This window comes from Silene latifolia, chromosome 11 (assembly GCF_048544455.1).
Source record: "Silene latifolia isolate original U9 population chromosome 11, ASM4854445v1, whole genome shotgun sequence".
Lineage (NCBI taxonomy): Eukaryota > Viridiplantae > Streptophyta > Magnoliopsida > Caryophyllales > Caryophyllaceae > Silene > Silene latifolia.
The window spans coordinates 163018697-163046374 of record NC_133536.1 but is presented as its reverse complement, the minus strand read 5'-3'; the positions used below and the strand labels follow the sequence as shown (position 1 = coordinate 163046374).

The window sequence follows — 27678 nt, the reverse complement described above, 5'->3', positions numbered from 1 at the left end:
CCTACCTTAAGTAACACCCAAAATCATCTTATTAGATGCCTATATTGTTACATGACATCTTATTTGATTACCACAAATCAAACCAACCAAACAATGGATAGAGCAAAGGCCACATCCAAATTGAAAGGGACAGTACACCCCTTTAATTCACTAGGTGCCTCGCGCCTAAAGGAGCTGTCTGCTTAGCCTCTAAGAAAACTCAGCCGACCTACCACCCCATAATTCTCTATAAATACCAACCTTCACACACCATAATATTCACGCGAGCGTCCTCCTCTCACCTCTCCCTTAAACTTCTAGACTCGACTTCCAAAGTCACAAAATCGACACGTGTTTTCGACCTACCGATCGAAAACATAAGCCTTACACATTTTGTTTGGTACCGTCGCCGTGCATTCGACCGATCCATTCGACCAACTCAATTCATCAATCAACATGTTTTAATTAACATATTTTCAAAACAAAATCCTTTTTTAAGGCACCTTTTTAAACTTCTTTGATCGCGATTAGTCACAACAAGAAAACCGTCTCTAAAGTCGTCTACTTCGCAAACATCAATACACGTAAGTTTGAGGGTATAAATATCTCATTTATTTCATGTCTTTACTATTTTATGAGTTCATAAGCATGAACAATGCATAACACGATTCAAATATAGGTTAGATGAGCCAAAACTAAGTTTTGGCCTGAGAAAGAAGCCCCTTGCTGTACATAGAGGCTCGCGCCTCAATGGGGTGTCCAGGTCAGACTCAAACGTGTTTGAGTTCGTCTTTCCTTCAACACTTTCTTTTATTTTTTACTTCTTTTCTATTACGGTTTTTACCGTTTTAATTCATTTTTAGGACAAATATTTTGACCATTACCGAAATCATCCTTGGTTCCATATACCATGATGGTTTATTTCGTGACTTGATGATATTATTGGTTAATTACAAATTAATGGGTATTTTACCACCCTTTTCTTTTATTTACCATTTTTCTCATTAATTTTCACTTGCAAACATATTAGTCATAATTCATAATCATCCTTGGTTATTCATACCATGTCGGTTTAATCCGAGTGCGATGATAAATATCGACTAATTACAAATAAATGAACTTAACATAATTAGTTCAAATAAAACATTTTCCTTTCACCTTGGTATACCCCAATCAGCTGAAGCATTGAGAACAAAGGAGGTTAATGAAATTGTTGGTATTCCAGTTTTGGATTTGGGGATGATTGTAGAAGATGATGAGGTTTCCCAGCCTGAAAAGGAAGCAGACAGTGAATGGACCCAAGTGAAAGGTAAACACTCTTCTTCTTCTCCAACTGGTTCTCCTTTTGCTACTAAGGGGCTTTTACAGTTAACCTCTGAGGATGTGGAGTCTGAACTTAAATATTGGGATACGGCGGTTGTCTGTTACGTGCTCGGGGGAAACCCATCATGGGAGCTCTTGTCTGGTTTTATTCAAAAGTTATGGGGTGTTTATAAATTTGACAAATTATCCTTCCTCCCTAATGGTGTCTTCTTGGTGAGGGTTCCTACAAAGGAGTGTCAGTCTCTTGTCCTACAACAGGGTTTCCCAATGTTTGATAATAAACCTTTAGTTGTCAAACCTTGGTCAGATTCGTGTAGTCTCATGAAAGAAAAAGTCAAATCTGTACCCATCTTGTTGCGTCTTTGTGGTTTGCCTCTGAAATTTTGGAGTAGGTCTTGTCTTGAGAAATTGGCAGGACTTCTGGGTAAATTTATCAAAAGGGATGGTGCCACTGAGGACAAAACCAGGCTTGGGTATGCAAGACTACCGGTAGAAGTTGATATTGGGCAGGAGTTCCTAGATAAGTTGTTTTTTTAATGATGAAAAGGGAAGTGAGGTGTGTGTGTTGGTGGAATATGAGTGGAAGCCAACTGTATGTAGCAGTTGTAAGGGGATAGGTCACACTCAGGATATGTGCAGGAAAAAAGCCACTTCTGTACCTGTCACTAAGCCTTCCAAACCTGGTCCTAAACCAGGGGAAAAGGTTTGGAGACCTGTCCAGAGGCCTCAGCCTGTGCCTCCTTCTAAGCATACAATTCAGAAGCCTCCAGCTCCATTTGGGGTTCCTACTTACCATAATTCTGCTCATATTCATACTGTCACTGTCATTCAATAGATTACAAGGCAAGAACATCGTACTTTAAGGAGTGATGTTTCTCCAGCTAAATCTTATGCTGAAGCACTCAGTCCTACAAAGCAGTCCAGTCAGAATGGGGGATAGGAGGAACCACCAAGAATTATTAATCATGAATAGCATTGGTAGTTGGAATGTTAGGGGAATAAATAGGATCAACAAACAAGTGGATTTCAAGAAATTTTTGCATCAGAATAAAGTTGGTCTCTATGGGTTAGTTGAAACTAAAGTTAAGCAGCAGGATTTTGATAAAATTTTGCATAATTTAGGGTCTCATTGGCATGGTATCAATAATAATAGTTTTCATACTGGTGGGAGAGTTTGGGTTATATGGATTTCTCATCTTTTTAATGTTAGTACTTTGCATCAATCAGCTCAAGCTATTACTGTTCAGGTGACTGAATTGTCTACTGGTGACTGTTTCATTTTCACTGTAGTGTATGGTTTTAATGATGATGGAGATAGGATGGCTCTCTGGCATGATCTGAAACATGTACATGATAACTTTCCTGGCCCATGGGGGATATGTGGGGAATTCAATAATGTTTTACATTATAATGAGAGGATTGGAAGAGAGGTTACTTCTTCTGATATTATGGATTTTAGAGATTGTGTCTAGTATTGTGACCTGATTGATATTCAAGGGAGGGGTGCTTTTTATACCTTGAACAACAAGCAAGTGCTTGGGGCTAGACACTACTCTCGAATTGATAGATTTCTTGTTAATTCAGAGTGGATGGATCTATATCCTCATGCATATGCTCACTTTCTCCCTGAAGGTTTGTTTGACCATAACCCTGTGGTGTGTTATAGAAGATAAGACAGGGTATGTAGAAGGCCAACTTTTAGGTATTACAATATGTGGAGTCTTGACACTGGGTTTTAGGAGATTGTTCAGCATAACTGGCTCCCTACTATTCAGGGCTCTCTTATCTATCAGGTTGTGACCAAGCTGAAGAAGTTAAAGAAGCCACTTAAAGAGTTGAACAGGAATCATTTTTCTGATGTTGATAAAGCTGTGGGTGTGGCCCAGGCTGTCTTAGAAGATATTCAGCTTCAGATCCAGAGCACACCAAATGATCACTCTTTGATAGAGGCTGAAATGGCTGCTGCAGATTCTTTGAGGCACCTGTTTAAAGTTCAACATAGTTTTCTGTCCCAGAAGGCTAAAGTTGAGTGGCTAGCCAATGGGGATGATAACACTCAATTTTTCCATAATCAAATTAGAGCTAGGCAGGTCCATAATAGTTTAAGTTGCATTAAAGGGACGGATGGGATCCTATATAGTAACCCTACTGATATTGAAAATGCTTTCATGAGTTATTATAAGGACCTTCTGGGTACAAGTCTTCCTACTACCCCTGTTCATGCTTCTACTGTTAGGACTGGAAGACTGGTTACCCTGCTCATCATGCTATCCTTTTGGCTCCCATTACAGCTGCTGAGGTAAAAGACAGTATGTTCTCCATTGCTTCTTCTAAATCTCCTGGCCCTGATGGTTACTCAAGTCAGTTCTTTAAGGACACTTTGGGACCTGTTGGAGATGATATTATTGCTGCTGTCAAAGATTTTTTCACTTCTGAGAAACTTCTTAGAGAGCTTAACACTACAAATCTTACTCTCATTCCAAAGATGACTAACCCCACTAGTGTGCTTGATTTTAGAGCTATTGCATGCTGCAATACTGTCTATAAATGCCTTTCTAAGGTGTTGTGCCAAAGACTCAGTAAGATTCTCCCTGAAATTATTAATGAGAGTCAAGGGGGGTTTATCAGAGGGAGAAATATAGTGGAAAATGTCTTGATTTGTTAGGATTTAGTCAGACTTTATAATAGGAAAGCTGCCTCTTCTCGTTGCTTGATTAAAATTGATCTTAGGAAAGCGTATGACTCTGTGGAATGGGGATTCTTGGAGTAAATGATGGTGGCTTTGCAATTTCCTAAGAAATTTATCCATTTGATTATGTTGCGTGTTACCTCCCCTTCTTATACTCTGGCTGTGAATGGTACTTCTTTTGGATTTTTCCAAGGGAAAAGAGGACTCAGACAAGGAGACCCCCTCTGTCCTCTCCTCTTTACCTTATGTATGGAGTACCTATCTAGAATCTTGGGTGTGGTAGCTCAACAGGAAGACTTTAGATTCCACCCTCTGTGTGGGCATCTTAGGCTGAACCACTTACTCTTTGCTGATGATCTATTACTTTTTTGTAAGGGTAATGAACATTCTATTATGTGGATGCTTAGAAGTTTTGCCACCTTTTCTGCTGCCTCTGGTTTATCTCTAAACAAAAGCAAGTCTGAGATTTATTTTAATGGGGTGACTTCTTCTATAGTGAAAGATATTCTCCAAGTTTCTGGCTTCCATAGAGGGACTCTACCATTTAAATACTTAGGGGTGCCCATATCTACAAAAAAATTGACTAAGCATGAGGGTATGAAGTTGACTGATAGGATAGTAGCCAGAATTAGAGGAAGGAGGACCATTCATTTATCTTATGCAGGCAGGCTCACCCTGGTTAAATCTGTCCTCACTACTCTTCACTCTTATTGGGCTTCTATCTTTCTAATTCCTAGTGCTATAATCAATAGAATCACTTCTATTTGCAGAAATTTTCTGTGGTCTGGATCTTTTGAGTACCAGAAAACTCCCTCTATCAATTGGGACACTTGCTGTCTGCCTAAAGAGGAAGGTGGTTTGGGCATTAAAGATGCTAAGTGTTGGAATAAAGCTTTACTTGGGAAATATGCTTGGTGGTTAGCTTCTAAACAAGATCATTTATGGGTTAAGTGGGTGAATCATGTTTACTTAAAGGGTAATGATTGGTCTACTTATACTCCCCCCCTGACTGCAGCTGGTCATGGAGGAAAATTACTCACACAATGCAAATTTTTCACCAAGCATACACTGGATCAAAATGGCTGAATGCTGATGTGCCCTACACTGTCCAAACTGGTTATCATTGGCTCAGACTAAAAGCACCAAAGGTTGAGTGGAGGCATATTTGTTGGAACCAGCTGAATGTTCCTAAATACTCCTTCATTTATTGGTCTATTATGTATTCTCGTCTCCTGACTAAGGATAGGCTGGTAAGGATGGGGATTACCACTGATCCCATGTGTGATATTTGTAGACTCCATTCTGAGGACCATCACCATTTGTTTTATGGTCTTGCCTGCAACAGACTTCTTCAAAAAGCCTTGAGGATCACTCTTCCTGGACCTGGCCTGATTCACTGGTTTTCAAGAGCAAGGAGGTCAAAGTTCCAACGCAGGTATATTGGAGCTTGCTATGTTGGTATGTTTTACTATATCTGGAGGGTTAGGAATGAAGCTCGAATTGATCATTACATAAGGGCACCTGCTCAGGTGGTAAAGCTCATTTTGTCTGAAGTGCACTCTCGATTTACCAGAAGAAATTGCAACAAGTTGAAGCATAGTGATATGGACTGGATGAATAGCATTCGTTAGTTCTTTTTATGCAGTCTGTTTTTGTTGATGTAATAGTGTGATTGATGGAATGTTGTACATAACTCTATTCTTTTGATTTATATTACTTAACCTTTCCCAAAAAAAACATTTTCCTTTCTTTTTATTTCATTTTATTTCATTTTATTTTCATCTTTGTCTTGGCCATATTGTATGTCACCCTTGGTTAAAATAAATACCATGTCGATTTAATTCGAGTACAGTGATAAAATAGTTAAGCACACATATTTTACATTTTTATTTGTAAACTATGCTTTTCAAACTTGCAAATCCGACAACGAATATTACTAACATAATAATAATAATAATAATTATTCCGAGTCATGCAAATCATTCTTGCAAATCATTCAAACATAAAAATACGGTTTTAAACAACCTTTTTAACAACCAGGAGGCACCTCTTGGCTCGCCTTATGGCTCGCGCCCCAAGAAGCTTCCTGTTTCCACCTTTTAAAACCTGGGTAGAGCCCCTTCCCTCGCCAATAGGCTCGCGCCCTAATGGGGCTGCCTGGCACTGTTCTGTCTCATTTTGGTACTTGTCTAGGACGATCCCGATTACGCTTAACCCGAATACGTGACGGATCAGATCGACAAGTTTACGTTTTTACACTTTGTCATTTGACACCCTTTGTCAAATAAATGGATCGTGTTAAGCATCATAATCCGAATTTGGTAAATGGATGTTTAATTTCTGTTTTCACATGCAAATCAATCTAAATCCAACTCGACATCAATTACTTGATATTTGGATTAACAAACCGACTTAGAAAATTATCACATGTGAGGTTAAGACTTTTGGATGAGCATTCATGCATTGAAACCGTTTTATCAACTCTTGCACTTAAACAACCACGATCGATCAATAGAGGCCGCTAATGTGGGCGGGATTGGGTGTCCGATTAAAGGGCTTCCCAATATGTACCCTCACCCCTTACTCAAGCCTTTGGATAATGGATGGCCTTATCCAGGGCGTACGAGAGTCATTCTAGCGATAGGATGCTAAAGGGGGACGAGTCCTCATCTTTAGTACCTATGACAAGTACCATTTTTTGCCTTGATAGACTTAGGTATAAAGGGGATTTGAACGGGTTCGAAGCATCCCACAAATGCTTGGTGGCGACTGCGAACATCTCAAACATCGTTTCGAGACCTTTGCCGAGACGAAATCGACCGATCTAAAGCGATCCGGTCGAAAGCATTTCTACGCCTCCAAACGTGGTTTTCCGACCGCTATACGTCCACGAATTGGCTTGGCGTGTAGGTGGCCTACGTCCATGGATCAGCAGCGGCCCATGTACGCGTAACGCGTGGCCCATGTCCACAATTTGGCGACTCCGCCGGGGAAAACTAGGACACTTATGTCTTTGTGATCCTTAGAGGTGAAACTCGAACGAGGTCGTGGTTAAAGTTCATTAATTGATATGACGGTCATAAGTAGGGTTCCTTGTCCGGGCCCACAACCTGACCTTTATCGACCAATTGGCTCGTCTCGTCGGCGTGAGTTTTCTCATCCCCGCGTTTTGAATCCCGATTGAGTCAAGCATACCAGTGACGTTACACATTTCTGTTTCGTCAAAGAGCTTTCATTTCCTTCGTTCACGAGGTTAGGGCATCCTCCTTACATATTTTGTTTGGATTGTTATCCCTCTCGAAAATCGGGGTTTGATTGCTTAGTGTGTAACCCACCCTTTTAAGCCAAAACCCGTGTCAGCATTATGCATAATATAATGAACTGTGAGTGCTTATGTGTTTTGTGATCATAAGTCCTTCCGTGTCATTTTCAAACTTTTAAAAAATCTTTTTGCACCGTTATAATGGCCATTTCAAACCTCGGTCTTTCGCCGACCGTTGCAAACCTTCTTAGGCCATCGTAATGACGATTTTCAAACCCGATTTTCTACAACCATTTAAAAAAACATGCCTTTTTAGGCCGTCGTAATGACGATTTTCATACCCGGTTTTCTACAAACATTTCAAAAAACACGCCTTTTTAGGCCGTAGTAATGAAGATTTTCAAACCCGGTTTATACAACCATTTCAAAGCACCTTTTTATGCCGTTATAATGACCATTTCAAAACCCAGTTTTTATAACCATTTCAAATACACCTTTTTACGCCGTTGTAATGACGATTTCAAACCTTGACCATTTCAAAATACCCTTTTACGTCGTCATAATGGTTATTTCAATCCTCGGTCTCTCGCCGACCATTGCATTCTCAAAGCACCCTTTTACGCCGTCGTAATGACGAATCCTACCCTCGAATTTTCAAAATTCGAAATCAATTTAAAAAAAACGTTTTTCAAACAGTCGTAATGACGATTTCAACAAGTGCAACTTTCCAAATTTCAAATCTCGTTTTCGAAATCATATTTGGCTTTTCTAAGCCATTGTAATGACGGTTTCAATTCTTACACTTTTCGATTTGCGTACCGTCTTTCAAAGGTTAAAACGTTTTTCTAACCCGTGGTAATGACGAATTCAATCCTCATAATTTCTAAAATCAAATATTTGAAAACGAATTTAATCGTTTTCAGATTTCAAATCCAATTTCAAACCATTTGAAAACAAATTTAACCGTTTTCAAATTTCAATTCAAAATCAAATCTTTGAAAACAAATTTAACCGCTTTCAAATTTCAATTCAAAATCAAACCATTTGGAAACAAATTTGACCGTTTCCAAATTTCAATTTAAAATCAAATCTTTGAAAACAAATTTAACCGTTTTCAAATTTCAATTCAAAATTAAATCTTTGAAAACAAATTTAACCGTTTTCAAATTTCAAATCTAATTTCAAATCATTTGAAAACAAATTTAACCGTTTTCAAATTTTAAATCCAATTTCAAATCATTGGAAACCGATTTAACCGTTTTCAGATTTCAAATCAAAACTCAATCTTTGAAAACAAATTTAACCGTTTTCAAATTTTCAACCCAATTTTAAATTCTTTGAAAACAATTTTAACCGTTTTCATGGCCATTGTGATGACGATTCGAAATTCTTCAATTCTCGATTTTCAGATCTGTGATTCGGAATTTCAAAAACCGTCTTCGGAAACAACACATATTTTTCCGAGCCGCCGCAATCTCAACTTAAACCGTCTTTTGAAAACAAACCTAAGACAAACCTTTCAACTGGACCACCTTCTAAAGATCCCTACTCTTTGGAAGCTGTCCATAAATCGACAAATGAATCTTTTTAAAAATTTTTATTTTAGAAAATTTTAGTCCACCTTTCCGATTAAGCCTCGAGTCGATTGGAGTCCAGTCGATTTCAAGTCCAGTCATCTAGATAATATCGAGTCTCTACAGAAGTTAGTACCTACCTTCTGGTCTAGGTCGTGTTGCCTAATTGTCGAGACATCTCCAATGGCGTTAGCAGAGTCAAAACCTATCAGGTTTTAATCCCGCATTTGCCCTACATTATGAGTCAAAGGTCAAGTTGTTGGAATATGTGTCCTCCGACAATAATGCGATCACAACTATCGATCATGATGATCACATGTTTAAATCTCATTTTTAAGAATACATGTGGGATGTAATATTTTACAGTCAACTGGTCCAGACATTTCGGTAATGATTGGCTGTCTAGAGTTTGACATTACTGTCGTGCGACGGTGGTGATCAGTTGATCCCCTTAGGTCATACCTATAGGGAAATACCCTTAATTGATTATTTAGCTAATCGTATGCCGATACGAGTTAATTAAATTGCTTAAAATTGACGGATGATTTGTGAGTGAGATTAACGTGTCTTATTATAATTCGATTAAATTAGATACGGTCTAAGTAATTGAATTGTTTTATTACTTAGATAAAATTATTGTTTACGAAACAATTTGAAATTGAAATTGAATGAATAATTTATTATAAATACAAGATGTTGTAATTTATAATTTGATAAACCGTTTTGGTACAAGTAATTATGAATTACTAGTCGATTTTGTATATGACATATTTTATGAGTATGTTGATTTTTAATATGTTATAAATACATTGCAATTTCACATGTCAAGTAACATGTCACATATGTCACAATTGACAAATGACAAAATAAAATGGACCATCCATTTTATGTTAAAAGTGCCGAAATAATGCAGGGAGTATAAGATTTATATTGTGTTTTTATTTTAAGTGGAAAACACAATGATTAAATCTAACTAGTAGCCTTGCATACTTATTCCTTCTTGGGTAGAAAAACTAGCTCATGCATTGGGCACTAGTCACCCCTCCCCACCGGTTTCCCAAGAGGGAAATATAGAGGGTTTTTTTCTCTATGATTCATTCTACTACTTCATAACATAATTTCTTGTGTTAGAAATCATTCTTCTCTCTACACATTGTGAAACTTAGAGAAATAAAAACCTCTCTAAATCATTCCTCTCTTGGCCGAAATATACAAGAGAGAACAAAATTTATTTTGTGTCAAATTTTAAGTAAGACTTGTATTATTTCTAGTACAAAATAATATTAGTTATTAGGGGTTCTTCCTTGGGTATTCACTTTTGGGAGAGGTTCTATTTTGGACCTTTTGTTCATCCATTATTAGGAAAGCTCAAGAACTAACAAGAAGGTGATCTTGTTGGTGCCCTAATATCCGAAACCTCAATGTAAGATTGACGATTTCTTCTTTTATCTTGCTTTAGTTTGCATGCATAAGATCTAAGATTTATTTTATGACTAAATAAATTTGAACATATATGAATATGTAAATTATTGAGATTAATGAATCTAACAAGCGGTATCATGAGCCTTAGGTTGTTTGCATGCAAATCGGTTTATAGTTTTTCCGAGTTATATGATTAACATACAAAACTAATTAATTTGGATTTATGAAGATAAACCTAAAAATAACTTTGCATGTTAAAAGTTTCTAGTCCTAAGTGTTTTTTAGGACATTTTGGTTTATTTATGGATTTTATTGTTCATTTTATATAATATTGGCATTAAAATGTGATTTTTATGATAAAAATGTCATTTTTGGACGAAAAATAGCTAAACTTCGATTTTTTCAGTGGTTTTTGGATATGTTTTCACATATATTATCTACTGATGGCCTTTAAAGTTTCATGATAAAATGAGTTGTTTTGCTCGAAATATGGATTTTTCAAGTTAAAATCGTATTTAAATGGGTAAATAGGTTAATATGAGTTATATTTCGAATCTGTTCATGGAAATTTAGTATGTTATCACATGCAATTTTATAAGATGTTTGTAAAATATTTGGCTATAATGAAGTCTTTATGCATGATTTAGGAATTTTTGATGAAAAATCACATAAATAGTGACTATAATTAGTAATAATGCTAAAACATACTTCATGACTAAAGGAAAAACGTCACATGTTGCATTTTATCACTTATTTCAGATCTAAAAGTGAAAAGTTGATGAAAATAATTTTTCTTTTTTTTTATGGTCATATTTGTTAAAACCGATAAACTGCAATATTGTTTTTCTCGATAAATTTTCGAAATTTTTAACCTAAGTTTTTTAATATTATGAGTATCATGGTATTTTTCCAGAATGTTCATGAGTTTAAATTTCAAATTTCGAAATTATTTGAAATTTTTATAATTTAATTTGAAGTTTATAGCATTTTTTGTATTTTTAGGTCCATTTATGAACAATATTAAGAAATCAAGGTTAATTATTGTCAAAATGTTCGTGGAGACTAACTTTGAGTCCTAAGATGGTTAGGGTAATTAACTTGTACATAAATATGAATTTATGTAATTATTGTGATTTTAAAAGATTAAATCACGCAAATCCGTAAAAACCGATTAATATACGATATTGGCTCTTTAAAGGCGATTTAGCATAAAATCTAGCATGTTCATACATATTATAATGCTGCATTTTATTAATGATTGTCATATTTTAATTTTAAGTAATTTTTGAATTATGTAATTTTACTTAGTATGTCCTTAGTTTTAATTGATATTACCTGAAATGTATGGGAATATCGGTTCGGTTGTAATAATTGTGATCTCGTATCACCGTTTTGTAATTTAATAGATTTATTTTTATTTTTATTACAAATGTATAATAGGAAATTATGTAATTCATTTTGTAATTTAATTATTCCGGAGTTCCTTGAAGACGGTGCCACTCGAGAAGGCGATCCATCATAGAAAGTGTTGCCTTGAAATGCGTGCCAAGACCGAAGTTCAAGGGACCAAAGGAGTTGGTTTGCGAATTTGTAATAGTTTATTAGATTTACTATTTTAGGAAGGCCATACTAGGATTTTATTTTTATGCTTTGTATTTTTTTATATGTTGCATGCATCGCTAAATCGCCATAACTAAACATGCATTTTAAATCGAGTTTATCGACCGTGTCAATTACAATTATCGTAGTTCACCGCTTTAGTTCACTTAAAACGTGATAGATAATAAATTGACATGACCTGTCGCTAAAATAAACAATTGAGACTTAGCCTTACCAAAAAGTAGAAACCATGAAAACCTATTTCATGAGGGAGTGCGCTCGGCCATACCGGGGCACAAACCTTGTTACGTAGGGGAAGTGGGTGATAAATGTCTATCCACCGAATTCATGTTGATAAGGGATGAATCGGCCCTACCGTGCCCAAGTTGATGTGGATTTGGATCATGGACACATTTATTCGAAATTTGGATTGAACTCAACAAAAGTATTCTCGACCATTGTCGGATGTGTTTTGGGCTAAAGATAAATATTAATGTAATTTTATCGACCAAGAGTTCTAAAAGTAGAATCGATTAAAAAGTTAATCCACCGAGTTATATTGATAAGGGATGAATCGGCCCTACCAAGCCCAAGTTAATATAAATTTGGATCTTGGAATCATTTATTATAGTTGGGTGAGGTCACTATATAAATGCTCATATCTTGTTATACTATTTACAAGTATGATTAAAAAGACAAATGTTAATATTTCCTTTTCCTCCATACTTGTAGTTCATTACAATGAATCCATCAAACGCTACTACACCGATAACTATTGAGTCTTGCCACAATGTTTTTGACGACGTTTGCTTCAACAATGATTTCGACACTACTATAGAACTTCATTTTGGAATCGGTTCGGATGGAAACATAAACTTCATCACTTCTTCTAGACCACCTACTACTGCAAGATCTCTTGTGAGCCGGTCTCAGGAAGACCGCCTCATAAAATCTATAGGATCTTTATCTTTGGAAGAGAAAGATGCCAAAACTAGTGGGAGCTCAAGCAATCAAGCTCTTGCTTCTAAGGGCAAAAGGTTCAAGAAGAAGGGAAATAAAGGGAAAAATTTCAAGCAAGTTGAAGATGAATGCCATTATTGCTATGGCATGGGACATTGGCTTAGGAATTGTCCTATATATTTGCGAAATATAAGGGAAGAAATCATCGTTCCAAAAGGTAAAATTCCTAAGGAAATTTATGTTATTGATGTAAATTATACTTCCACTACGACATGGGTACTGGATACCGGTTGTGGTTCTCACCTTTGTAATCATTTACATGGGTTAATAGACGTGAAGAGGCTTAGCAAAGGAGATGTGGATCTACGCCTTGGAAATGGAGCTCGAGTAGCGGCCGAATCCAAGGGGACATATGTATTAGCTTTGCCTAATGGATTTGAGTTGTATTTACATAATTGTTTTTATGTGCCTACACTTTCTAAAAACATTATTTCTATCGCTATGTTAGACATGGACGGTTTTTGCTTTGTCATTAAAAACAATCGTTGTATTATTTCAAGGAACGACTTGGTTATAGGCCAAGCTCCTTCCATTAATGGCATTTCCATTTTAGAAACCTCGAATCCAACTAATGACATCTACAACATTCAATCAAAGAAACTCAAATCAAGTGATCCAAATGAATCGTTCATTTGGCATTGTCAATTAGGTCACATAAACGAGAATCGCATCAAAAGATTAATTTCGACTAATGTGATTACACCATTTGATTATCAATCATATGGAACATGCGAATATTGCCTTATTGGCAAGATGACTCGTAATCCTTTTAGCGGTAAAGGAACACGAGCTAGTGAACTATTGGGACTCATACATACCGATGTGTGTGCACCAATGAGTATCACCGCTCGAGGAAATTATGACTACTTCATAACCTTCACCGACGACTTGATTAGACATGGGTATGTCTATTTAATGAAACATAAGAGTGAAACTTTTGAGAAATTTAAGGAATTTAAAAATGAAATAGAGAACCAATTCAACAAAAGGATAAAAGCACTACGATCCGATCATGGTGGAGAATATCTTAGCAATAAATTCGATTCACACTTGAAGGGTTGTGGCATAATATCACAACTATCTCCACCCGGAACACCACAACTCAATGGTGTAGCCGAAAGGAGAAATCGAACCCTACTTGATATGGTTCGATCAATGATGAGTCAAACCGAGCTACCAAACTCGTTTTGGGGATTTGCGATTCAAACCGCAATTAGATCTTTGAATAATAGTCCCACAAAGACAACTGAAAAGACTCCATATGAGATGTGGACGGGAAGGGTTCCCAATATATCCTATATGAAGATTTGGGGATGTGATGCTTACGTCAAGGCAAAGACCGACAACAAGCTTGCCCCAAGATCCGAAAAATGCATCTTTGTAGGTTACCCCGTGACTCTCGAGGATATTACTTCTACAAACCTCAAGAAAACAAAGTGTTTGTGTCTTGCGAGGCTGTCTTATTAGAAAGAGAATTTATTTCTAAGAGACAGAGTGAGAGAAATTTTGAACTTGATGAAGTTCAAGAGTCACAAACCGAGGTAGAGACGCAAGAAGATGTTCCTTCGTCGTCTAGCGCGGTTGTCCCTCCTCCACTTAGAAGAACGGGCCGAGTTATTCGCCATCCCGATCGATATGTGGGACTTATCGAAGAAGATGGAACACTCGATGTGTTGCTTTTAGAAAGTGACGAGCCCGCCACCTACAAAGCCGCAATCTCTAGTCCAAATTCCACCTTATGGCTTGAAGCCATGAAGTCCGAGATGGATTCTATGCATGAAAACCAAGTTTTAAACTTGGTGGATTTGCCTAAAGGGTCAAGACCTCTTCAATGCAAATGGATTTTCAAGGTCAAGAATGGCATAGAAGGACATGATGATGTCTACAAAGCTAGGCTAGTGGCAAAAGGATATACCCATGTCCAAGGTCTTCATTATGATGAAACCTTCGCCCCCGTAGCCATGCTAAGATCCATACGGATTTTGTTAGCGATTGCTGCATTTCATGATTATAAAATATGGCAAATGGATGTCAAAACCTCTTTCTAAATGGGCATTTAGAAGAGGAGGTGTACATGATACAACCCGAAGGTTTTGTTGATCCTAAAAATCCTAACAAAGTATGCATGAAGGAAAAGTAGATCTATATACTCAACATACTCATATATGTTTTAGGTTAATTTACTCATAAAATTAATGGTGATCTTATGCATGCAAACTTATAAACAATATAAAGAAGAAATCTTTATCTTACATTGGAATATTGGTTTATATGGGCACAAGAGAGATCTCCTTTCTCTCTTGTTCTTGTGCTTTCCTTAGTGGAAGAACTAAGATCCAAGTGTAGGATCTCTCCCAAAGCTTAATACCCAAAGCACACTCTTAATTAAAATTAATATTATGAATACTAGACAATATTAATTTTGTAAGAAAAATTGACCCAAAAATATTATGGAACTCTCTTTTTTTCGGTTAGAGAGAAGGAAGAGAAAGAAGAGTTTCTATCTTTCTAAAACTCAAATTTTAGATGAATGAATAATGAATAATACACTAACTACATTTTAGTGTATATTAGGTGAAATAAGATGAAAAACCAAAGTGGTTTTTCATCTCAAAAAACCGGGTGGAAGAGGGCATGGGAGGGAGCCAATGCATGCAAGAGTTGTTCTTCACAATGAGCATTAGGGTTGCATGGCTAGTTTAGTAGGTAATCATTGTGTTTACCACTCACATTATAAACACAATATTATCCTTAATCCTCCTTAATTTCGGTACATATGTGTAAAATGGAATCCATTTTATTTTTGTCAATTTGTCTTATGTCACATGTCATATGTTACATAAAATTGTTATGTATTTTTAACATATTAAAAATCAACGTATTAATAAAAAATACGTCATATATAAAAATCGACTTAGTAATTCATAATTACTTGTACCAAAATATTTTACCAATTTATAAATCACAACAATTTGTATTTATAATAATTCATTCAATTTCAATTGTTTCCTTAAACAATAATTTCATCTGAATAATGAAACAATTCGATTACTCAGACCGTATCTCATTTAATCAAATTTCAATGAGATACGTAAATAATACTTCCAAAATCTTCCGTCAATTTTAAATATTTTAATTGACTCGTAACGTTATACGATCAATTAAATGATCAATTAAGAGTGTTGCCCTATAGGTATGACCTAGGGGATCAACTGATCACCACCGTCGCACGACAGTAATGTCAAACTCTAGTCAGCCAATCATTACCGATATGTGTGGACCAGTTGACAGTAAAATATTACTTCCCAATTATATCCTTTATAATGAGACTTAAACATGTGATCATCATGATCAACAGTCGTGATCGCATTATTGTCGGAGGACACATATTCCAACAATCTCCCACTTGTCCTCGACAAGTGTGCGTCACCAATTCTCTTGTCCTATTACTATCTCCCACTCAATGCAAGGTGTCTTTCAGCTCGTACTTGCAAGTGATCATATCGAGAGTGGTTTCCTCGATCTGGAGAATAACTGATTGACCGGATTTATCCACCATGGATACATTCCGAGCGTGGCCACGCATTTCCAGTTCATTACTCCTCGAGTGGCCCTGAGATATTGTTATAACCCTGACTAGGGGTGGACAATTCCTATCGCACTCATTCCCTTCAACTAGCCACAACCATCATAACCCAAAATATGCCCATTTGACCCCATTTACGAAGGTCGTAGTAACACAAATCAAAGTTAATCTGAAATTGTGCCATCTTAGGCGAATAGTCTTTAGTCAAAAGAATCGACTTATTTGAATACTATAGCAGCTCTCGCCACGACCAGGCTATATAAATTTGCCAGAACTCTATAAGCGGTCATAATGCCCGATAAAATGTTCCTAACAGTCTGCCTATGTGATCGACTAGTTATCTCACATGACTCTATGGCACTTGAACTTGCCATCAATCGCATCACACTCTAGTCACTTCGAGACGTCACCTCATACAAGTAACTATGGGCAAATACAATGCTAATCCGTGTTCACTAAAACGGGGTTCAATTGTCTTCACAACCCGTTTGGATGTAACAAAGTATATGGTGAGTTAATAATAACTCAAACGACAAATGTCGACATCACACTCGGGTAGTCAATACCATATTACAACCTTGTGATGCATATCGTAAGTGTGTAAACACTTGTTGATTGCAATAGAAGTTTAACATGTTACGTGTCCATGTGTTCAAACTTCTCAATCATATTATCCTTTACATTCATGTTATCACTCATAGCATGAACCTTACCCAGTATACATCAAGGTTCCCGACCTTGGTTTCGGTTCTTTATCTTGAAAGAACTTCCTAATTGATTATCACATAACGAACGAATTTGTGGTGAATGATATAACTTGTACTGATCAAGTACTCCATCCGCACACAATGCACTAGGTATATGTTTTGTAGAGTCTTGCAACAATTTGTCAAGATGATTAGCCTAGCACTTCTCACAAGTCCTAGCACATTAGGAAAGATTAGTTTTGTGTAACTTCTTACTTCAACTAAGTATCTTTCCAAACTTCCTATTTATCCTTTTGGCTTGAAAAGTATAGGATTTTCATAAATCTTTACGTGTGTTCGGATTCTCTATAATAAGTGCAACCTCTTGACACATAACAGAGTATTCTGTCAAACACTGAAATCGCTCATCGGATTCTCCTCGAGAATTCATGACGTTTCTTGTATGGCTTGCCAATCATCATGTTCTTATACATATGATTCACCATTGGACATGCGCATGATTATTCTAATGGCGAAAACATTAGTAACTTATAATCATGAGATCAACCGTTCTTAGGTTCAATGAACGACCATGACTGCTAATGGCAATTCCATTTTCATTTACATGAATAACCTATGTGTATGTTGATATGATGTGTATTTATTAATACTAATCCAATATCTTTTGATGTAATTGGATTCATCATAGTCCATATTCATCCAGAATTGAAAACTCAAATACTTCTTTGTGAAAGAAGATATTAGCTCGTCATTTCTAATGAGTAATGAGTTGTAAACATTCAAAGGATGATAGCTCCCACTAAATTCCATGTCTTCACATGATAATTTCTAAACTCCCACTTAATTCCACATGTTTCGAAATTGATTACTCAATTGAAAACATTTCAAAATTGGAATGTATGTTGCTTTGCAAAGTTATTAAGATGAAACCATATATGTTCCCATCATATCCTTTCGAAATTCCTATTTCGAAGAGGTCTCATCTTAACCTTATGGAAAGAGATTTTGAATCTCTAACACATTCATGTCATAATGATGTGTGGCAATGTCATTTATTAAATATAAGTAATATCTAATATACGTCCTTCAAAATATCCCTTTTAGAAGGAGGTTTAACCAATTCATTTTCATAATGATGTTAAGTAATGACTTTTGCATGGTTTAACCTTTAGCAATTGAGGATATCGGTATATCAATCCTTGCAACCTCTAGTCATAAATATCGCTTATTACTAGGATGTTACTTTGATTCATTTAGGCTCTTAAGTAAATCTCAAGGTTGAAACTATAGGTCAAAATTTTTCATAAACTAGTCAAAACTCTTGTTAAGACTTTATATTAGTCATTTTGTTCCAAAACTTTCTTTTGGTCTCCTCGTGTAGTTATCTTGAGAACATACTCTTATGATTACATCACTTGGTCTCTTACTTGAGACCATAGATCTCATCTATTGGGTATACTATTTAAATAGATATACCTTCATTCAAATCATTCTCTCTTGTGTAGATCTCATTTACACAAGTACACAAATATATCTTGCCTCGTGTGTTGTGTCCTCATTTTTCTCCCACTCTATCTTTAGAATAAATACACTAGAGATTCAAAGATAGCATATGAGACACAAATAATGATGTTGAAGTATAAGGAGAAACTATCTCATAGATTGACTAATAGTTTTAGATTTCGTATGTGTACTTGGTGATTGACATTCCTTTGAGAGAGTTCATAGACTCAAAAATTACTTTATAAATGATCATACACAAGCCTTAAGCATGTGGACATATAATGAATCCCGTCATTATATTTGTCTAATATATCACTTTAAGTTATATGTTTCTAAGAACAAGCATTTAAATACGAATTTTAGAACAAAGGATAAAATGATAAAACGGGTGACTTGGGTTGCAAACCAAGCCACCATTATCCAAAATACAACCAATTATCCAAAATACCTTTCCATGTCAAACACGGAAACTTAAAGCTTCTAAAATCCAAAACATGAATAAAATAAGACAATAAAAAGCAAAGCTCCATGAAAGCTATTCCTAGCTTCTTGATGGTTTCTCATGCTTGCTTTTCTTTTTCCTTGTCTTTGCTTGGTGGAGACCCTATTTACAATAAAAAGGGAGATACATTATCACAACTTTGTATCACAATACCATAGTTGAATTAGAAACATAAAAGAAGGATAGTCATTTACCTACTGGAGTGATCTTTCCAGCCTTAATATCACCAAGGTATTTGGAACAATTTCTTTTCCAATGTCCCATACCATTACAATAATGGCATTTATCAAGAGGACCCTTATTGATTTTTGAAGTGCTAGCATCATTAGCTTTAGCTTTGGTGAAAGTGGGAGCTTGCTTCTTATCCTTCCTCCCATTCTTTTTGAACTTCCCCTTACTCTTAGTGCTTATGTTAAGCACATCCTTTGGAGGGTTCACATTTAACCCCATGTCCCTCTCGGCTTGCACAAGTAACTTGTACAATTATTTTAGAGACACATCCTTGTCTTGCATGTTAAAATTCACCCGGAATTGAACATACGCTTTGACTTTGGACAAGAAGTGTAGAATCCTATCTACAATGAGTTCTTTGGGGATTTCAACCTTTTGAATTTTCAAGGTCTCGACAAGCTCTATAAGTTTGAGCACATGAGGGCTAACCTTTTGGCCCTCTTTGAAGTCGAGATCAAAGAATGCCGCGGCCACCTCATATTGGACGATCAGCGGAGTTTGTGAAAACATTGTCACAAGCTTGGAGTAAATTTCATTAGCGGTGCCCATTTTAAAGGCTCTCCTTTGGAGGTCCGCCTCCATCGCAAATATCAAGACGTTTTTCGTTGCGGCGGACTCCTTATGGTAAGCCTCATATGCTTCCCTAGTGGCGGCGGTCGACCTAGTAGTAGGTTCGGGTGAAGAGGCCTCGGTAAGGTAACGAAGCTTGTCGTCACCTTGGGCGACTAATTTGAGTTGGGCATCCCAATCGGAGAAATTTGACCTATTCTTTTCAAGTTTACATCGATCTATGAAGGATCGGAGCCAAGATGAATTAGCGAGAGGCGTGGCGTTAGGGGTTGGTGTTGCCATTTGTTATGAGAAAAAGAAGTGGTCTACAAAACAAAATAGGAGTAAAACAAATGTCGTTTTAATAATAATACTCGTAAAAATTTATAATTTAAACAAGTTTTATGCATTTTTCTAGTGACCTCTACCCAACTAGATAAATTATTCCAAGACCCAAATTCATATCAATTTAGGCACGGGATAACCGATGGAACCCTTATTAATATAACTCGGTGGATTAACGTTTAATCGATTCTACTTTTAGAACTCTTGGTCGATAAAATTACTCTAATGTTTATCTATAGCCCGGAACACATGCGACTACGGTCACGAATACTTCCGTTGAGTTCAATCCAAATTTCGAATAAATGTGCCCATGATCCAAATTCACATTAATTTGGGCACGGGATGGCCGATGAAACCCTCATCAACACGAATTCGGTGGATAGACATTCATCACCCACTTCCCCTACGTAACAATGTTTGTACCCCGGGATGGCCGAGTGCACTCCCTCGCGAAATAGGTTTTCATGGTTTCTACTATTTGGTAAGGCTATGTCTCAATTAATTGTTTTAGCGAGAGGTCATGTCAATTTATTATCTATCACGTTTTAAGTGAACTAAAGCGGTGAACTACGATAATTGTATTTGACACGGTCGATGAACTCGATTAGATGATGATGCATGTTTTAGTTATGGCGATTTAGCGATGCATGTGACATATAAATAAAATGCAAAGCATAAAAAATAAAATCCTAGTATGGCCTTCCTAAAATAGAAAACTATTTAACTATTACACATTCGGAAACCAACTCCATTGGTCCCTTGAACTTCGGTTGTGGCACGCATCTCGAGGTAACACCGTCTTTATGTATCGCCATCTTTAGGAAATCCGTCTTTGGGAACTCCGAAATGAATAAAATTACATAATAAATTACATAATTTCCTATTATACATGTGTAACTAAAATAAAATAAATCTATTAAATTACAAAACGGTGATACGAGATCACAATAAATTACAACCGAATCGATATTCCCATACATTTCGGGTAATACCAATTAAAAACTAAGGCCATACTAAGTAAAAATTACATAATTCAAAATTACATAAATTAAAATTATGACAATCATAAAGAAAATGCAGCATTATAATATGTAAGAACATGCCCAATTTTATGCTAAATCGCCTTTAATTAGCCAATATCGTATATTACTCGGTTTTTACGGATTTGCGTGATTTCAACATTTTAATCACAAAAATTACATAAATTCATATTTATGCATAAGTTAATTACCCTAACCACTTAGGACTCAAAATTTAGTCTTCACTAATTATTTGACCATAATTAACTCATATTTCTAAAAATTGTTCATTAATGGACCAAAATTACAAAAATAAGCTATAAACTTCAAATAAATCACAAAATTTCAAATAAATTTGAAATTTGAAATTTAAACTTATGAACATTCTGGAAAAATACCATGACACTCATAATTTTCAAAAACTTAGGTTAAAAATTTCGAATTTTATCCGGAAAAACAATGTTGCGGTTTATCGGTTTTAACTAAATAATCATAAAAACATGTGAAAAATTATATTCAACAACTTTTCAATTTTAGATCTGAAAAGATAATAAAATGCAACATATTATATTTTTCTTTAGTTATAGAGTATGTTTTATTAATATTTCACTAATAAAGTCACTATTCATGCTATTTTTCTTCAAAAATCCATAAATCATGCAAAAAGACTTCAATATAGCCTATTATTTTACACACATCTTGTAAAATTGCATGTGACAACATACTGAATTTCTATGACCAGATTCGAAATTTATCTCATATTAACCTATTTTTCACCTAAATCCGAATTTAATAATGAAAAATCCATTTTTCGAGCATAAAAAGTCCAAAAATTATGAAACTTTACAGGTCATCTCAAAATAACATATGTGATAACATATCCAAAAATCACTGGAAATTTGGAAGTTTAGCTAATTTTAGTCCGAAAATGACATTTTTACTCATAAAATCATATTTTTATGCCATTATTGTGTAATATGAACAATAAAAATCCATAAATTAACCAAAATATCCTAAAAACATTTTAGGACCAGAAATTTTAACATGTATAAATTAATTTCGTGAAATTTCATAATAACACAAATTATACAAGTTTTATATGTTAATCTTATAACTCGGAAAAACTTTTAACCGATTTGCATGCGAACAACCAAGGCTCTTGATACCGATTGAAGGAAAAGTAGATCTATATACTCAACATACTCATATATGTTTTAGGTTAATTTACTCATAAAATTAATGGTGATCTTATGCATGCAAACTTATAAACAATATAAAGAAGAAATCTTTATCTTACATTGGAATATTGGTTTATATGGGCACAAGAGAGATCTCCTTTCTCTCTTGTTCTTGTGCTTTCCTTAGTGGAAGAACTAAGATCCAAGTGTAGGATCTCTCCCAAAGCTTAATACCCAAAGCACACTCTTAATTAAAATTAATATTATGAATACTAGACAATATTAATTTTGTAAGAAAAATTGACCCAAAAATATTATGGAACTCTCTTTTTTTCGGTTAGAGAGAAGGAAGAGAAAGAAGAGTTTATATCTTTCTAAAACTCAAATTTTAGATGAATGAATAATGAATAATACACTAACTACATTTTAGTGTATATTAGGTGAAATAAGATGAAAAACCAAAGTGGTTTTTCATCTCAAAAAACCGGGTGGAAGAGGGCATGGGAGGGAGCCAATGCATGCAAGAGTTGTTCTTCACAATGAGCATTAGGGTTGCATGGCTAGTTTAGTAGGTAATCATTGTGTTTACCACTCACATTATAAACACAATATTATCCTTAATCCTCCTTAATTTCGGTACATATGTGTAAAATGGAATCCATTTTATTTTTGTCAATTTGTCTTATGTCACTTGTCATATGTTACATAAAATTGTTATGTATTTTTAACATATTAAAAATCAACGTATTAATAAAAAATACGTCATATATAAAAATCGACTTAGTAATTCATAATTACTTGTACCAAAATATTTTACCAATTTATAAATCACAACAATTTGTATTTATAATAATTCATTCAATTTCAATTGTTTCCTTAAACAATAATTTCATCTGAATAATGAAACAATTCGATTACTCAGACCGTATCTCATTTAATCAAATTTCAATGAGATACGTAAATAATACTTCCAAAATCTTCCGTCAATTTTAAATATTTTAATTGACTCGTAACGTTATACGATCAATTAAATGATCAATTAAGAGTGTTGCCTTATAGGTATGACCTAGGGGATCAACTGATCACCACCGTCGCACGACAGTAATGTCAAACTCTAGTCAGCCAATCATTACCGATATGTGTGGACCAGTTGACAGTAAAATATTACTTCCCAATTGTATCCTTTATAATGAGACTTAAACATGTGATCATCATGATCAACAGTCGTGATCGCATTATTGTCGGAGGACACATATTCCAACAATGCAAACTTAAGAGATCCATTTATGGACTTAAGCAAGCATCAAGAAGTTGGAATCATCGATTCGATCATGTGATAAAAGAGAATGGTTTCACTCGAAGTGTTGAGGAACCATGTTTATACATGAAATTTAGTGGGAGCAATGTTGTGTTCCTAATCTTGTATGTCGATGACATACTACTCATTGGAAATGATATTCCGATGTTGTCTTCCGTTAAAAAGTGGTTAGGTAACCACTTCCAAATGAAGGATTTAGGAGAGGCACAACGCATATTAGGTATCCGGATCCATAGAGATAGATCCAAGAGGATATTGGCACTAAGTCAAGAATCTTATGTTGATAAGATTCTTCGACGTTTCAGCAAGGACAAATAAAAAAGGGGATTGGTACCTATGGTAACTGGGACAATATTGAGCAAGTCTCAATCGCCCTCCGAACCCCATGATGTTGAATGCATGAAATTGATCCCTTATGCTTCCGCTGTTGGATCAATCATGTACGCCATGATATGCACACGTCCTGATGTCTCATATGCCTTGAGCATGATGAGTAGATATCAAGGAAATCCAGGTGAGAGTCACTGGATAGCTCCAAGAACACCCTTAAGTACTTGAGAAGAACTAAGGATTCTATCTTAGTGTTTGGAGGAGACACCGAGCTCCGTGTTAATGGTTACACGGACTCAAGTTTTAAAACGGATAGAGATGACATGAAATCACAAGTTGGTTTTGTTTTCATGCTCAATGGTGGTGTCTTTGTTATGGAGAAGCTTCAAGGAAGTTGTGACTGCGGATTCAACAACGGAGGCTGAGTACATTGCAGCATCAGAAGCTGCCAAGGAAGCTGTGTGGATCAGGCAATTCACGGAAGGTCTAAGAGTAGTACCTACCACCAATGATCCCATCACTCTGTATTGTGATAATAGTGGGATGATTTTCCAAGCCAAAGAGCCAAAGTCTAGTAATAGATCTAGACATGTACTTAGAAAATACCATGTAATTAGAGATTTCATTCAAAGAAAGGAAATTGCGATATGTAAGGTTGGGACGGATGATAACATAGCTGATCCGCTCACCAAGCCTTTATCGCAAGCTAAGCATGATGGACATGTTGTGTCCATGGGACTTAAACGCATGCCAGTTTTATGTTAGATTTTGATATGAAATAAAAGAGTTGTTTTATTTGATCATATGCATAATCACATTTGTCTTTTATTTTTTCATTACTTTGTCATATTCAAATGGGTTGTGGAGACAAGATTGAACCCCATTAAAGTGAACTAAATTGACATAGTAATCACCCATAGTCACTTGTATGAGGTGACGTCTCGAAGTAACTAGAGTGTGATGCGATTGATGGCAAGTTCAAGTGCCATAGAGTCATATGAGAATGACTAGTCGATCACATAGGCAGACTGTTAGGAACACTTTGTCGGGCTAATGACCGCTTATAGAGTTCTGGCAAATTTATATAGCCTGGTCGTGGCGAGAGCTACTATAGTATTCTAATGAGTCGATTCTTTTGATTAAAGACTGTTCGCCTAAGGTGGCATAGTTTCAGATTAACTTTGATTTATGTTACTACGACCTTCGTAAATGGGGTCAAATGGGCATATTTTGGGTTAAGATGGCTGTGTCTAGTCAAAGGGAATAAGTGCGATAGGAATTGTCCACCCCTTGTCAGGGTTATAACAATATCTCAGGGCCACTCGAGGAGTAATGAACTGGAAATGCGTGGCCACGCTCGGAAGGTATCTATGGTAGATAATTCTGGTCAATCAGTTGTTCTCCAAATCGAGGAAACCACTCTCGATATGATCACTTGCAAGTACGACCTGAAAGACACCTTGCATTGAGTGGGAGATAGTAATAGGACAAGAGAATTGGTGACGCACACTTGTCGAGGACAAGTGGGAGATTGTTGGAATATGTGTCCTCCGACAATAATGCGATCACAACTGTCGATCATGATGATCACATGTTTAAATCTCATTTTTAAGAATACATGTGGGATGTAATATTTTACAATCAACTGGACCACACATATCGGTAATGATTGGTTGTCTAGAGTTTGACATTACTGTCGTGCGACGGTGGTGATCAGTTGATCCCCTTAGGTCATACCTATAGAGAAATACCCTTAATTGATTATTTAATTAATCGTATGCCGATACGAGTTAATTAAATTGCTTAAAATTGACGGATGATTTGTGAGTGAGATTAACGTGTCTTATTATAATTCGATTAAATTAGATACGGTCTAAGTAATTCAATTATTTTATTACTTAGATAAAATTATTGTTTACGAAACAATTTGAAATTGGAATTGAATGAATAATTTATTATAAATATAAGATGTTGTAATTTATCATTTGATAAACCGTTTTGGTACAAGTAATTATGAATTACTAGTCGATTTTGTATATGACATATTTTATGAGTATGTTGATTTTTAATATGTTAAAAATACATTGCAATTTCACACGTCAAGTAACATGTCATATATGTCACAATTGACAAATGACAAAATAAAATGGACCATCTATTTTATGTTAAAAGTGCCGAAATAATGCAGGGAGTATAAGATTTATATTGTGTTTTTATTTTAAGTGGAAAACACAATGATTAAATCTAACTAGTAGCCTTGCATACTTATTCCTTCTTGGGTAGAAAAACTAGCTCATGCATTGGGCACAAGTCACCCCTCCCCACCGGTTTTCCAAGAGGGAAATATAGAGGGTTTTTTTCTCTATGATTCATTCTACTACTTCATAACATAATTTCTAGTGTTAGAAATCATTATTCTCTCTACACATTGTGAAACTTAGAGAAATAAAAACCTCTCTAAATCATTCCTCTCTTGGCCGAAATATACAAGAGAGAACAAAATTTATTTTGTGTCAAATTTTGAAGTAAGACTTGTATTATTTCTAGTACAAAATAATATTAGTTATTAGAGGTTCTTCCTTGGGTATTCACTTTTGGGAGAGGTTCTATTTTGGACCTTTTGTTCATCCATTATTAGGAAAGCTCAAGAACTAACAAGAAGGTGATCTTGTTGGTGCCCTAATATCCGAAACCTCAATGTAAGATTGACGATTTCTTCTTTTATCTTGCTTTAGTTTGCATGCATAAGATCTAGGATTTATTTTATGACTAAATAAATTTTAACATATATGAATATGTAAATTATTGAGATTAATGAATATAACACAAGTTTGTGTACATGCCTTGTCCAACGGCGTCACGCCAGCAACAAACCTCCAAATCTCGTCAGAAGTCGTCTGTCAAGGCATCACTATGCCAAAGTTGACACTCGAGTCTAAGTTCAAAGTCATGCACCAAGAGTTCCAACACAAGAGGTCATTCACGATATTTAATGAACTCATAACCTAGTCACACAGTCGCGTCTTTACGACATAACTGCCTTTTATACATATGTGTCGCACTTGCCTTTGTTTGTGTAATACCTTGCCAAGACAAGTTATTATGCCTATCGTTATGTCAAATAGGAATCCCTTGGGTGTCATCGATCGTCAACAAGAAACTCGAGAAGCCGATCAACCTGCATCCGCCATGACTTCTGCCGAAACCAACAACATGGTCCTTCGAATCCTAGCTAACGTGGAAAACTTGAGCACTCGTCTTTACCAAGTTGAGGACAAAATGATAACCGAGAATTTCCCCTCTTCTAATATTGAGCAAAGGGTTAAGCTCCTTGAAAGCCGGCTACTTGCCAAAGACAAAGCAAACCCTAGTTGGAAGGCTAACAAAACCATTGAAGCCAATTCCTTAGGTGCTCCACCAACCAAAACAAGACGACCTCATAGGTCCTTCCCCGACTTAGGTATGCTTTATGCCACAGCCTTGGAAAGGCTAATCTCACAAGGAAAACTCAAACCAATTGGTCCAACTCCAGACCTTCTACC

The 27678-nt window shown here is 35.8% G+C and overlaps 1 protein-coding gene across 1 annotated transcript; it reads left to right on the top strand.

The window, feature by feature from the left end:
• Positions 1-2891: 2891 nt before the first annotated feature.
• LOC141614270 (uncharacterized) lies at positions 2892-3967 on the top strand. The gene is made up of 3 exons (XM_074433029.1): positions 2892-2957; positions 3042-3392; positions 3539-3967. Exons 1-3 carry the CDS (start codon positions 2892-2894, stop codon positions 3965-3967), a joined length of 846 nt encoding a protein of 281 aa, XP_074289130.1.
• Positions 3968-27678: the final 23711 nt, after the last annotated feature.